General features: G+C 26.3%; 1 protein-coding gene across 1 annotated transcript; it reads left to right on the top strand.

Annotated features, from left to right (window-relative positions):
- Nucleotides 1-12,039: 12,039 nt before the first annotated feature.
- LOC145850133 (kelch-like protein 40) lies at nucleotides 12,040-12,927 on the top strand. Its single transcript, XM_082955279.1, has one exon. It carries the CDS (start codon nucleotides 12,040-12,042, stop codon nucleotides 12,925-12,927), a length of 888 nt encoding a protein of 295 aa, XP_082811405.1.
- Nucleotides 12,928-16,266: the final 3,339 nt, after the last annotated feature.

The raw sequence follows: 16,266 nt of genomic DNA, 5'->3' as shown, positions 1-16,266 counted from the left end.
AAAACTGCTTTATAAACTTAATAACAGTAATTTTTAAATTTTGTATCGAAAATAGAACTATTAAGTTCGTAAGGTGTAACATGTTTTTCTTATTGTATATTGTACGTGTTAAGACCTATAAAATAGTAATTTTAATTTAGTTTGTATGATGTTTAACAAACTTTTTCTTCAAGTTTATAAATATAATTTTACAATAAATAGCTTCAAAAAAGCGTAAATGCGAGAGTTGTGAATAACAGTTCAGAGATATAAAATAAAGAAAAAAAATAGCCAAATTTCAATAAAATTACACGAAATTATTTATTTACTTGATGTTATATTATGTTATTTATACTTTTAAAGGGTAAAAAAAAATACTTGCCGTTAAAACCTTTTTTATATTTTTAATAACAAAAAAGTTATACATAAACTTCATAAAACGATGATTTTAATCATATATAAAACTGCTTTTTAAAAACTGTTTAATAACAGATTAGAATTGTTGAATTTAATGAAATTACAAATCACTTATGTAATAGTTTATTAACTTAAACTATAAAATTCTTTAAGTAAATCATCGAAGCTCCGTCAAAGTTGTATTTATTTTTATTGCTTTTTAATTCCCAATTATATCTAAATAATGCAGTGCCGTGTTCTTTTTTGATTTTTGTAATTTCATTAACGTGGTACCATCTGATTTTAAAGGAGCCTCTTGAACTGCAGTGTTTTACTTGTTTTGTAACTACTGTTGACTTGTAGACAAATTTGTTTTGTATACATTTCTTCGTTAGGCTTTTGATCCGCAATTACACGTTGCCGATCACAAATTTTTATTTAGATTTTTATTTGTGTATTTATGGTGTCTTGGGCCACAATTCACGACGTATGCTTACAGCCATAAATTATTAATTTTACAATAAAAAAAGAGAGTAAAAATTGAGAAAGTTTTGTTAGCTAAACAAACAACTTGTTTACTGTTTGATTGAAATAATCGCTGAAACTTTTTCTTTGTTAACTTAGTTACTTGTTAACTAAAGTGTTTACGATATTAGTTGTCCGGACACAAGTTTTTTAGTGGCAGTAAAATATTTTATTAAGTTCTAGTGTTCTTACTTTTAATGAAACTTATACTAGTTTCAACTTATATTTTTACTTTAACTACTTTTTAACTACAACATTAAAAGTAAAATATCCAAATAGTTACAATATTTCTTAAAAACAGTTTCTTAAATTTTCTTTTGTTATAATTTGCTGTCAATAGATATACTTTGAGCTGGAAAGTTAGTACAAAGTATTGGATTCTTAAAAGTTTAATTAAAATAAAAAAAAAGGTAATTGTTTAAAAAGTTACATGTAAAAAAATAATAAATAGAAAACTTGTCGTTTTGACTTGTCTTCTGACGTAATAATGGAAAATGAAAGCGATCCTGAAGTTGAAATTTCAAATGAAGGTTTGGTTTTGAAAGAATATATTCAAAATTAAATACTTTTTACCTAAGCTTCTTATTTATTTTACCAGACTGTAATATTTAATCTATGCTAACTTATTAAAAAGTATTACTTACTTAAAGTTTTACTGTTGTTACTAAAAAATTGACAGATGGAATTTGTGTTGATCATATTTTTTTAGTAGATAGAGTTTTCCTTAACACAGTTTTTTAAATAAAACTATTTGTGCAGTCATGTTTCTGTCAATTTGCCGATTGGACACTAAACTACTTTAACATTTCAAAGACTTATACAGTTTAGTAACTAAAAGATGTTCGAATTATTTTGGTCATTTAAAATCTTAATTAAAAATGCCATGTTAAGTTTTTAGAGTCTTAAAATTATTCATAAATAAATATAATCTAGAGCTTGACCACAAATTTTTTTTTCTAACTATTTCTTGGGTTTTAGTGCACTATTAGTTAATAATTCTAACTAGAATCAATCAAACTTTTGTTAAGTTTGTAAAGTAAAAAGCAACAAAACGTATAAAATAATTGAAGTAAGTAGTATTAAATGAAAACATAAATTAACAATTTTGTTTACTGCACATTCGCTGCATGTTTTAAAAAACAAAAAAAAAACTTTATAAAGATGCTTTTAATGTGGGAGTAACCAAAGTGCTTATTTGTTAGACAAACAATAAAAAATTTACTTTAAAAAGTAATTATTTTGGTTTTAATTTTATTAAATTAAGGCGGCCTGTAAAAGCGTTATTATTAATTTTTCCGACTCAAAAATTTTTTTCAGCAAATTATGTTTGTTATCAAATATAAGCTTTCGAAAGACAACTATAATAAAATATACACATACTTCATCAGTTTAAATCTGTGTAAAACTATACTTTTTAAACACATATATACTTAATAAAAAGGAACATATTCTATATCAATTGGTTATACTTTAAAAGTAAATTAAAAGATTTTAGTTTTTGTAAACGTTTATTGGTTTAAGTGGAGGCATTTAAAACTAATAAGCTTTTTAGTATTTTTTATGTTTTTAAAACTAATTCAAACACTTTAGGGAGTTCCCCCCGTTCTCTTAGTTCACCTTGTATCAAAGTTCGCGGAGACTTCATTAGAGATTGTGTCCATATACAACCAGATGGCTCTTCTTCTGTTCATATTGGTACATTGAACTTTTTAAACCGAAATGGTAAGTTAAAAACTTTTGTTTAAGCTTAGAACAAAAAGTTTAAAAATCATATACAAAAGTATATATTGAAAATATAGATAGAAATACTTAAAAAGATGCTGAACTTTAAACATAAAGAATGTTTAAAAAATAAACTAAGTTAGACAAAAAAACACGTATAATTATAATAAGTATAGCTACGAATAAACAACGAGAATATTAGTAATTTTGACATTATTTACTATTTTATTACAATATCGCTTGTTAATATTAAAAAAGTAAAATATTTACTTTTTTTTTAGATTTAAAATGTAGATAATCAAGTAGTGGTATTTTAATACTAAAGTTAGATTAATTCTTTAGTTTAAAATTTTAAATTTTAAAAGTATTACTTTAGCGATTAGTAACTAAACTTTTTTGTAATACTGTCATCCTTTTGATAAGTAAATTTAATCACTTTTATCTGCTGACGTATTTCAACTTTGATGAAAAAAAAACAACAAATATGTATCAAATTAATACCTTCATACAAGTTAGAAAAGAAAATACTTATTTAAAAACAAATTTTTTTATCGAAATAACTTAAGTAGAATTTGTTTTTTTATCCCTCGTTTTTTGCGTTACTGAATAAAAAAAGTTTTTACTACTTTGTTTTTAGATAAAAACATTAATTTTTTTTTCATTCAAATACAAACTAGTTTTGATAGTTTTTTATTGGTTGTCCGAGGAAATATAAATAAATAAATAATAAATTCTTAATAAAAGAAAGGCTATATTTAAGTAAATTAATATGTCCGAATTGGAAATAAAAAGTATCATTGAAAACTGCAAAGTTAGTAAAGCAACAAAGGAAAGTTTGCTACAACTAGGAAGAAAAAATGATGCAAAATTTTAATCAATGGAAAAAGAAATCCATAACTTGAAAAGTCAGTATGAAACTAAAATCAAGGAACTTGAAATCAGTATCCAGAATACACAAAAAACTCATGAGTAGGTCTACAAGAAACAAACTACAGAAAAGTCTCTTGATCACCAAATCAGTTCACTAAATGAAAGTTTTATGAAATTTAAAACAGAGTTCTGCAAAAAGTTTGATAATTTTGAAAAGAAACTTTAAATGTATGCAGAAGCATCAACAAACTCCTTTCAAAAACAACCAGACTTTATCAGTAACATTGACAGTAAATTGTCACTAGTAACACATCAAATAAATGCTGAAACTGAAAGGAAATTGAAAGAAAAAAAAGCTTTAAATGTCATAGTATTTAATATTCCCGAAAACATTAGCAATACATCAGTTTATACGGTAGAAAATGCAAAAAATGACCTCAATAAAATACAAAGTTCTCTAGGTTCCAACAAGATAGCTGAAACTGAATTAAATACATTATACCGTATTGGTAAATACAACTGCAATAAAACGAGACCAATAATTTTGAAACTACTGACACAATCTAGCAGAAAACGACTATTGAGTCTAAGAAACTTTAAAATACAGCATCTGGGAAAACAAATTAGTATCTACATTAATATTGATCGAACAAAATCAGAGATGGATCATTTTAGAAAATTGAGATTTGAACATAAAGTAAGCAGAAGCTGAAAGTAAAAATTTGAACATAAGATACGTTATAAAACAAAACAAAATAGTTGAAAGTACTCAACTGCCCTTTCGGTTTAACGCCCAGGATCTCTGGGCCTAATAAGTCAAGCTTAAACACTGACATGCACCTAAAATCATCTAGTTTAATCTTTAATGGTTCTAATACTAAGGCCTCAGGCACTGTTTTTTCTAATAGCTTAACCTCTAGAAGAGATTTATTTTTAAATGTTTCATATACAAATATAAGATCTATTTTAAACAAGATAAGCTTCATTGAATGTTATATGTGTACACAAAATTTAGATTTTTTTTTTAACTGAAACATGGTTAAATTCAAATGTTATTGATTCAAATTTTTGTCCTCTAGGGTATAATATAATCCGTAATGACAGAATAGGCAGGGGAGAAGGCGTTGCTGTTATATTTAAAAACTTTTTTAAATTAATTGAAGTAAAAACTAATTTTGTTTCATCTGATGGTTTTGAATTTTTATGTTTTGATTTGATTCTTAAAGGACTCAAATTGAGATTTTTATGTGTCTACATCCCTCTAAGTTCCTCTAAATCTCTAGCTGTTGTTTCAAACATGATCGACTTAATCAGAAACCTTATTCCAAAACAGTCTCCTTTTTACATTTTAGGTGACTTTAATTTGCCAAATATAGACTGGAATATCCCAAGCACAACCTACAATGACTGTCACAAATGTTTTATTAAATTTTGTTCAGATAATCTCCTTACACAACTTATTGACTCACCTACCCATAAGAACGGTAATATCCTCGATTTACTGCTTTGTAATTATATGGCATTAGATAGAGTTAAGTTTCATTTGGTTGATTCACCTTTAACAAATATGAATGATCACAATGTTATTTTGTTTGGGATAAGTGTTCACAAAAGTAAAAAACCATCTCCTAAATCACTCTATCCAGATTTTCGTAGAGCAAATTTTGAGAATATTAATAAATTTTTATCAGAAATAAATTTATCTTAAAAAATCTACAAATGTTTTATGGTAAATTTATCAAAATAATAAACTTTTCAATCAAACAATTTGTGCCTTTAATTAAACAAGACAGAAAAATGAAAACATATTCTTCTGATATAAAAAAGCTGTTAAGAGAAAAACTAAAACTCTACAAACAATGTAAGTAGGATAAGCAGATGATACAAAAATACAAAACTGTATCAAAAAAATATGAAAAAGCAGTGAAAGTGTTCAACATAGAATATGAAAAACGTTTTTGCCAAAACACAAACTCAAAAAAATTCTACAGCTATGTAAAATCAAAGCTCAAGTTAACACCTTCTTTACCTGTATTAATTAATGAAAATAATTTTCCAATAATATCAGAACTTGATAAAGCCTCTTTTTTTAACAAGTCCTTTCAAAAGGTATTTATTAAAGATTGTGATGACAAAAATTTTAAACTTGTTAGTAAAAAGTGTTTGGAAATGAAAAACTTCTTCATAAGCAATGATGAAATAATTAAGTCTGTTAATCATTTAAAAGATAAAATAATCAGAACGCCTGAAAACATTCCTTCATATTTTATTAAACGTACTATTTATTCCCTAATTCTTCCAAATTCACTAATTTTTAGTTGTTCACTAGCTACATCCTCTGTACCAAACCAGTGGAAAGTTTCATATGTCATACCAGTGCACAAAAAAGGTAGTAAGTACAACCCTTTAAACTACAGACCCATTTCTTTGACAAGCAGTTTTTGTAGAATTTTCGAACATATAATTTCTCTAAAAATACTTGATCATCTATTTTTAAATAAGCTAATTTCACATAAACAGTTTGGTTTTCTACCTAATCGATCATCTAGTTATCAACTGTTGAATTGCTTACACTCATAGTTGGTTTCATTTCTAAGCAATAAGTCAACTAAAGTTATTTACACAGACATTCAAAAGGCTTTTGACTCTGTATCCCATTTTAAACTAATAAAGACTTTAACTCAATACAAAATTCATAAAAGTTTAGTTACCTGGTTCAAAGAGTTTCTTGAAAACAGAACCCAAAAAGTAGTTATTGGTAACACTTTTTCAGAGTCTTTACCTGTTTTCAGTGGGGTGCCTCAAGGAGGGGTTATTGGCCCACTTTTATTTATTATTTATATCAATGATATAGCTTTAGAAGTAGATGTTGATAGCAACATAAATCTCTTTGCAGACGATACAAAAATTTTTAGCCATTCTAACACAGTTCTACAAAAATTTTTGGATAAAATTTATCATTGGCTAAAAGAAAGAAAACTAGTTTTAAATCCTAGTAAATGTCAGGTTCTAAACATTCAAAAAAATACATCTAGTATCACTTCTGAATTTAGAATAAACAACATAAGGTTACCTTCAACTAAAGTGTTTAAAGATATGGGAATTTTTATTGCTGAAAACCTAAAATGGAACCACCATATCAATTACGTTTATCAAATTGCACCAACTATTTCTTTTCAAGTTTTAAAGAGTTTTAAATCTACAGATATAAACATTCTAAAAAATATTTATCTCGTTTACATTCGTCCTAAGTTAGAATACAACACGCCAATTTGGTCTCCATACTTGAAGAAAGATATTAACCATCTTGAATCCATTCAAAGAAAATATACAAGAATAGTCTTCAACCGTTGCAACATTTCATACACATCTTATTTTGATAGACTCTCAAAACTTGGTATTAAGTCTTTAGAGTATAGAAGGATTGAGTTTGACTTGATTACTTTTTTCAAACTAATTTATAGTGAAACTTCAATTAATTTACAGTCTATTTTTGAACCTCATAAATGTACTTATATTCTGAGAGGTAACAACAAAAAATTTACATGCAGACATAATTTCAATAATAATGTTAGGCATAATTCTCTTTTTTATCGTTCAGTTGAATTATGGAACAAGCTTCCAAACGAATTAGTTTCTTGTAAAAAAGTTGAGTATTTTCGGTTAAGGTTAAAAAAGTCTGATTTAAATAAATATTTTGTCAGCAAAATTCATAAGTAATATATATATTTTTTTGTTATTTCTTCATTAACCACTGGTTGTATTTGTTTAATTTGGTTTAACCTATAGCTTTATTTTATTAGCGGCGCCTTTCCTCTGTGTATAACAAAACCTGTTCCTTAATACATAGTTAATTGGCCTGTTAAAGTGCTTGGGGCCTTGGGTTTTTAAGTTTTGTTTATAGTCAGTGTTCTCAACATTTATCAGCTACTATGAAAGTCCAACAAACGCTGAGTTATCTGAGTATTAAAGATTTGAAAGTAAATATGAAGCAGGCTCTCCTAACAAAAGTGAAACACGTTGTTCAGATAAAAGCCGTTCTAGTTATACGAATAAAAGTGAAACAAGTTGTATGGATAAAAGTTAAACCAGTTACTCAAATGAAGGCTGAACCAGTTGTTCAAATAATGTGAAGCCAGTTGTTCGAATGAAAGTGAAACCAGTTTTGGAGTGAAACCATTTGTTCGGGTGAAGTTGGAGTAGAATATTGTTGTTCTCTTTTCGGAAGCACCGGAATTATAAATTTTGTGTTATAATCTTTGTGTTTTTATGTTAATTTTAAACTTTAATTAGTTAAACTCATTTTTTTAAATTTTTAATGTACAATTTTGGTTTATTTTTGTCTTTTTGTTGTATGTCTTTCTGTATAATTGGCCTAGGTTTTGATGCCTGGGTCCTTCGTATGACAATAAACTTACAATAATAACAATAAAAAATAGACCTTTTGTTAAACTTTGAAAAAAAGTGTTATATAAAAACTGTTAGTTAATCAATTTAGTTTTTAAATTTTAAAATAAAAGTTTATATCGTTTTGATTATAAACAAGCAAGCTATAAACTTATTTATTTATGCTTTTTATAGATAAAATAAAAATAATTTTAAAATTTAAATAAGGCTAATTATTTTTTTCGCTCATTAAATCGGTACGAAGGTAAGTAACTGCGAAAAAGTAAACTACTAAATACTTTTTGGTAATAATTTAGATGAAATTAGAACACTATTGGAAAAATTGGAGAGAAGTTCAAATGCTTCAATTGAAAATACAAAGGAGTCAATTAAACAAATTGTTTCTGAAAAGAAGCTTGAAATCGAAAACTTGATTAAAAAAAGTAAACATAGCAATTTTAATGCTTTATATAATTGATAAAGTATTTTCTATATGTCTTCACCTTTTATACTATATCTAGGAAGTTTTATTACTGATCTAGATATCCTTTACTATAACACATAAAAGTAAAATTTTAAATAAACTTGTTCTTTTTGTAAAACAATAACTTTTTTTTGTATTGAATCAAAACTTTTAATAAACCGTAGACAATTTAAATAAATTCAGAAACCAAAAGCTTTTTATAAAAAAATTACTAACTCTTATTTATCTATACTTATAAATAACTTAAGTAAAAAAACAGTTTTAAAATAAAAATTAAACGAGCTCTAGTAAAAATAATAAGAGAAGTATGAATTTTTAGACACTGATATTTCCAAAGAAGTAAAAAATCTTTTGGAACAATTAAAATGTTCTGTTATAGAAAGTATTGAAAAAAGTTCAAATGATTCATTTGTAAAAACGAAATATGCAGTTGAAGAAATAGTTACCAAAAAAGAACTTGAAATTGAAACATTGAACGAAAAAAGTAGTTGCTATATATCTATAAAAGTAAAACTAGAAACAATGTTTAAATGTTTTTAATATTTTTGTAAATCCTATATTTTTTTTTTGATTCAATTAGTAAACATTAATTTTAAGTTAAAATAAACTAAAAAAACATAATGGTTGTAGTTATGAATTTTCAATGAAAGTAGTAAAATTTTATATAATTGATTTTGTTCTTTGCTTTTCTAAATGTGATCGTTTCTAAGCAATTAAATAATACATTTATATGACTAATTAGTCTACATGTGTTTCTTTACCTTATACACAAATTAAAATTCTTTCTTTAATTAAATTTTCATTTTCGCTTGTAAAATTTTTAATTTTTTAAAATTTATTTTTAGTAAAACATATTCTTAAAATTCGATTTACGGACTAGTTTTACATTTATTCAACAAAAATCATTTTTTTTAATTATATTAATTTTTAGATCCCACCACGGGTCAGTTCAAGAACCTTTTTGAAAGCCTAAACAACTTGTTTTTAAATCATACAGCCAAAATGAATGAGAAAACTGGAAAAGTAATAGAAAGTAATTATATAGTAAACTTAAGCTGTTTTTATTATTTTGTAAATTTTAAATGTTTTTATAATAATTACAGAAATTGTAAAAAACGATGAAAATTACAAGGTTATGTTGGAAAACATTGAATCACAAACTTCTAAAATTAACAGCTTTGAAGAAACTAATGAGCATTTAAGAAAAGAGCTTACTGGTGAATATTTAAGTGTTTAACATATTTAAAATCTTTAAATATTTAAAGAAATAACAATAGTAAAATTCAAAGTGTTTGTTAGTATTGTAAAAAAATGAATTTGTTACTTTGGTTTTTTATGTATAAACTTAATTTTTGAAGTAAATATACGAAAGTTTGCTTTTTTGAAGTTTTAAATTGGTCCTATCTGCACAACATAAATATTTTCTTTGTTAAATCTTAACATCTAGGTTCTAAAATCATGTTAGTTGACACAACTTTTAAAGTGTTTTTAAGTTGTTTTAGTTTTCCTAAAAAGTGTGCAAAAAGCTCTAAGAAAAAAAAAAGTAAAAAGATTTGTTGTTTTCACTAGGTAAAATGCAATTAAAAAAAGCCATACAACTGTTTTTGTGTATAAGTTTTAATTTTTTATTTTTTGACAACAGAACTCTAAGCACAGTCTATTAATTAAAAGCTTACTATTAAATGATTTGCTTAATTTAAAAAAGGTATATAACAAAAAGGAAAGCAACTGAAGAGAAATTTGCGACTGATCAAGTCGTGGGTGACTCTACAGTGCTTTAAGAACGTACAACGAATCTAGTAGGTTTTAAAAACGGTTATAGTTTCTTTAAATTATTAACATTTCTAATCGCATACGCCTCAAGTAGTAGAACTGTAAACAACTAGATCCTTTGTTCTTTTAACATCAACTTAGTGCTTTTAAACGTCATAAATGGGTAAAAAAATATTATCTACGTTGGTTAGATAAGTTTTACACTAGTTTTATTAACCTAAAACAAACATCCGACAAAATTTTTTTAATCAAAAAAAGTTTATATTTAAACATGAAAAAGACGTAATTTTATTTTAATTCTACTAACAAATCCTCTTCATAATATTTAATCAGCTTAATAATATTTTTCTTCGTTAATTTTAATTAAACAAAATCTATTTAGTTATTATAAACAGCAAAGCAACAAAAGTAGTTTAATTTGCATTCAAACAAAATTTTTAGATCCTAACACGAATCAATTCAAAAATCTTTTTGAAAACCTAAACGACTCATTTGTAAAGCATACAGCTGAAATAAAAGAGGAAACTGGAAAAGTAATAGAAAGTAGTTTGTGATTTTATGTTATACTTTTTTTTTCTTATTTTTATTGTAACAGAAATTGTAGAAAACGACGAAAAGTATAAAGTTATGTTGGAAAACCAGGAAGTATTTCAGAATGTTATTGAAACACAAACGTCTAAAATAAACAGTCTAGAAGAAATTAATCAGCATTTAAAAAAAGAGCTCAATTTCAAAAGTGCAGGTAAAAATTTTAGTTTTTTAGTTAAATTAGACAATTTTTTTGATACTGTTATTTAGAACTAAAAGTTATAACTTTATTTCATTTTCAATTTACTTATTAAAACAATTAACTTTAAATTTTTGACTTAATATTTATAGAAAACATACAAAAGTTCGCTTTTTCTGAATTTTTATACTAATCCGCACCGCATGACTGAGTTTTTTTTACTACATTTTAAGCTGTTAATGACATTTTAACAGTTATTAAAACTATTTAAATTGCTGTCGTTTTTTAACTAAATATTATAACATGTTTTATAGCTATGTTAAAAATACAGTTTTAAGTGCTTATAGGTTTACTAACAAAAGAAACAAAAAAGTTTAAGATAAAGTTCTAATAAAATTAAAAAAAAAAACAAGAAACTATATGAAAACGTTTTTACAATTTACTTTTAACTTTAAATACTTTTCACTTCCATCCTAATCCTAATTTTTCAGGACAAAATGCATATTAAAAAAAAATCGTATAGAAATAACAACTTTTTTTGGGAACAGCTACATTTTACAGAACTGTATGAACCATAACGATATAGCATATGAGGTTTTTTCAAATGAGTTGAGTGTCAAAAAATTAAACATAATGAATAGCTCTCTTAATGTTTACTGTATAAATGTTAAACTAAAAACCGTAGTTTCGCAGATCAAAACAAGCAAACTAAAATTACAAAATTAGTGTATATAAATTTATCTAAGTTAAGTATTAGACAGTTTAAATGTATTTTAATAAACCGTATTTGTACAAAAAAAAGAAGTTAAAAAAATTATAAATTTTTACGAATCCGTTTTTTATTCATTTGTTATTGTTGTTGGTAAAACTTTGATTTTGTTTTTTACTTAATATTTAAACTACTATATTAAGCGTTTCTGTATCACTTTAGTTTTAAACTAATTGCTATTTTTACTGACTGCATACTTCCTTAAAATTGTCTTAAAATATAGTCAGAACTAATACAAGAAAATAGAGTTTTGTTTTCCTTGTGTATTTCAGTACACCTAGACGACTTAACAACAAAAGCACCTAAGCTTCAACAACAACAAACGAGATGATTTATTCATTAGTTGTTCTTGTACATGTTTTTAATTTAAAGTTAAAATTTTTAATGCATTTTAAGATCTAGTGTTTCATGTTTGTAGATATTCTTGTGACTGGAGGTGTGGATCAACCGAAAACCGCTTACAAGTTCTCGTCGTTCAACGAAACGTGGACTGTACTGAGAAACATGCCGCAGGACAGATACTCACCCAGCTCCATCAACGTCAACGGGAAATGCTACGTCATAGGGGGTCAAGGCTCAGGCGACATAAGCGTGTACGATCCTAAAAAAGACACATTTACAACTGTCTGCACCATGGAGACTACACGCAATCACTTCGACTGTTGTAAATATTCCGAACACGAAATACTGATCGTCGGAGGTCACACCAGGGTTTCGGGGTTCTCGGATTCCTGTATAGTTTTCAACACGCTGAACTACACAGTCACTGAACTGCCAAAGCTGAACGAAGGTAGAAAGCTGTTTGCCCTTGCTGAAAGCGGGGGAAAGTTCTACGCGATGGGAGGCGCAAACATGCGTAAAGGGTCCTTTCGCATCCTGCAGTCGATCGAAGTTTTCGACAAAGAGAAAAATAAGTGGGAGATGAACAGCATGCAACTTAGCCAGCGGCGGTTTTCGCACGAAGCAGTTTCCCACAACGGGTTCATTTACGTCTTCGGCGGGCAAAACAACACCAACGACATTCACAATTACGTGGAGAAGTACGATATGAACAACGGCACGTATGAGACTTTGACCGCGAGAATGAACTTTAGACGGGGAAGCGAGTTCGGAATTTGCAAGGCGGGAACCAAAGTGTACTTGGTCGGAGGCAGTTACAAGAGAACGCGCAAAGCTGTAGATACTTACACGAATAAAGTGGAAGTTTTCAGCCTGGTCAACGAGACATTTCAACTGCTGAAGGACTTGCCTAAAGCCGATGGGTTTCTATCAGCTTGCATTTTATGTGATGAGTAAAGTCATCGACATTTAAAACACTATCACGTTTTAGTAACAACAGCAACTTTCCAAGAAGAATGTTTCCCGAGCAAACTTGTAAACACACCTTGTTTTTTGAGATTATCATTTGAATACCTTTCTTTTTTTATAGTTAATTTGGCAAACTAAGTTTTGCTTAATAAGCTCTTCAGTGCTTTGAGCGTAAGGATCTTCGAGCGAAACTTAGTTAACCAATTTAGCTTAAAAAAATACAGTTTTTGTATTTTTTTTTACAAAGTAGAGACCTCTAATTGCTTTTTTTTCAACAATCAAATCATTATTATATCATTTAACTTTGTTTGTATACATGCTGACTCTATATTACATTTATATATATCATAAATATAAATGGCAATAAATACTTTTTTTTTGTATTTTGTACAGCTAAAAACTTTTGAACTTTGGAATATTTTTCTTGCTTAAAAGTGGATTAAAAATTATTTTTTAATTTTTTCGTACAAAATACAAGTTCACTAATTTACAACTTTACAAAGTAAACAAGCTAATACAAAATTAAAGCGGTATCAAAAACTTAATGTAATAAAAGCAGAGCAAACAATTTAAAAATTTGATGTGCTCAAACAGTAGCTACTAAAACTTTTGAACAAACATATTTTGTTTAACTTCAAGTAAATTGAAGTTCAACTTGTTGTGTTTAGTTTCAAAGTTAAGCTTAAGGCGAATCATCAGCTTTAAATTTTTATTGATTTAATCATCATTGTTTTGAAACAAAAAAAATATTTCTTTTATAAGTTTGAGTCTTGAAATGAAAGTCGGTTTTACTTCAATGGCTAATTAGTTTTTACATCGTTTAAATACCCTCTCAGTAGAAATGAACGAAACACAACAGTTCTCTTTTTTTGAAAAAGATACAAATAAAACTAGCTTTTGTCTCAATTAAAATTTGTATAAAGCGAGTAAGGAGAACTTGCTAAAATGTTATCGGTGATATATCTGTGATTAATATGTAATATTTTTCGATAAAAAATTCCTCTTAACTGCTTAAAAAAGTATAGTATCCGTTAAAAAAACATAAAACTATTGAGTTACAATGATGATTGTTTTGACGAATTTTTAAAGGCTCAATAAATTTTCTTTAGTGAAACTATTAAAAATTATTAAAAGAGAACTTTTTAGGTAGCCATTGTGCTTATGACATATATTACTTTGTTTGGGATAAATAAGAACTTTCGACGACAAACACTCGTTTAAGTACTAAAACTTACTATTTGTTATTAGTTTTTTTCGCGGTTATACATTATTTAGGGTTTGTTTTAGCCGTAATAACTTCTTTATCAAAAAACTGTATTTTGCACTAAAAACACTAAACACATTAAGAGGCGCAGTTTGGGTTGTCACTTACAAGTAGTCATAACCTTGTAATTGCCTAAAACTCTTTTGAAATAAAAGCAATAAACAAATTTTGTTGTGTAAACTAAAATATCTGCTTTAAACATCAGTTATTACTGATATATAAATATCATATTTTAACATAATTAATTTTTTTAAGAACAAAATTTTGTCAAGCCAAAAAGTGAACTGAGTTGCAAATCTAATTGAGCTACAAAACCTAGTTAAAAGTATTGGATATATTCGGAATGATTAAAATCCAAACAATATAATATTTTTCAAAGGCATTGATAATATTAACTTTTCAGGAACAGACACTTTAATTTGTAAAAAAAACTATAAATCATAACCCGTAATAAAGCATTGATTAACGGTTTTCGCAGTTTGTTCTCAGTATGGTGTATAGATTTCTATACAAAGCACAAAAAGACCTTTAGCATTTTGAACAATTGTAATTATAAAAAAAACTTTTCCAAAGCTTGATTACAGACTGGTATACACTTATACATTCTAGTGTCAAATTGACAAAAGCACGAAAAAAAAAAAAATTATTAGAACATTAGTGATTTGAAGATTTTTAAAATAAAGTTCTTATTTCTAGAAGTTACAAATAAGTTTTAATGTTATAGACTTTAAGTAAAATAAGTACTATTCAAAGATTTAACTTTAAAAACGCTTAGCGATTTAGCTTAAAGCGTAAGAAAGATGTTAATTGTTGATGCTTGGAAACTTAAGAATAAAAAAGATTTCCACAAAGCCTTCAATAAGAGACAATTTGTTTTCAAAGTTAGATTACTGATCAAAACGTTTTTCAATCTTGCTTTAGTATATCAAATTATTAAAAGATAAAAATGCATCAGTTAAATTATAAACTGTTTTAGTTTTTAAAAACAAAACGACTGTATTTTGTTGTGATACCCACTGAAATTCTAAGCTGATAGTTTCGAAAATTAGTCTGAACAAATGTTATTGGAATCAACTAAAGAGAATATATAAAATTTAAGTTTTGTTTTTTGTGAAATCAATATACACAGCTAAAATTTTTTTGTAATGTAGCATGTGTTTCTGATATTCTTACGAATTTTCTTATAACCGTAATTACAGTTTTTTCACTAACAAACAAAGTATCTAAAGTTTACGTAAACTTAACTAAAAAAATTATTACAGCAGCAATCAATAATCTGGTTGGAAAAACTTTTATTTAAATAAATGAATTTCTAAATTAATTCAAGTTTGATTGTTGACCTTATAAAGAACTTGCAGAAAAATACGATTACATCGAATGCATATAAAATACAAATGAATGCTACTCTGAGTAGTACACTAAGCCTATTGATATAATATTGCTTTTTTAATCGCTTAAAATATTTAAAAACTTAGAATTTGTTGTTTGATTTAGTACAAATTAAAGTTTTTGTTTTACAAAGTTGATAAAACTTTAAAGTAGTTCATAGTTCAAAAAGCTATATTTTAAACATTTGAAGGAATTTCTTTTTCACAAATGTTTACAAAATTAATAATGTAGTGATTTTATTTTAAGATTTTTTACCAAGAACTATACATATGTTTCGATTTTTTGAGACTGAAATCAGTTTAATTGGCATTGAAAATTAATAATATGAAGACTATGTTTGAAACTTCATTCTTTAGTTTAATTTTTTTTTAAGTTCTTTAAAACCTTTTTTTTTTCTTCAAAATTAGCTCCTATTTTATTGTTTTGGACGACTTTTACCTGTTATACTTTCCTTTATAAACTTTAAGTAACAACACTAAAGTGTTGTTTTTATTAATGTCGTTTGAAATAAAAGTACAGCAAAAACACTTCGTAACTAACTACTAAAATAAGTTTGTCAACGTTATTCAATGAAAATATAAAGCGTATGACCTTTTAATCTATTCAAGCTAATTCTAAAACTATAAATAAATTTTATTTTGAAAACTCGTTTTGTTTATTTTTAGTTAATTTAG

This window comes from Thalia democratica, chromosome 2 (genome assembly GCF_965202585.1).
Source record: "Thalia democratica chromosome 2, ktThaDemo2.hap1.1, whole genome shotgun sequence".
In the NCBI taxonomy this organism is placed as follows: domain Eukaryota; kingdom Metazoa; phylum Chordata; class Thaliacea; order Salpida; family Salpidae; genus Thalia; species Thalia democratica.
This window is presented reverse-complemented; position numbering and strand designations above follow the sequence as displayed.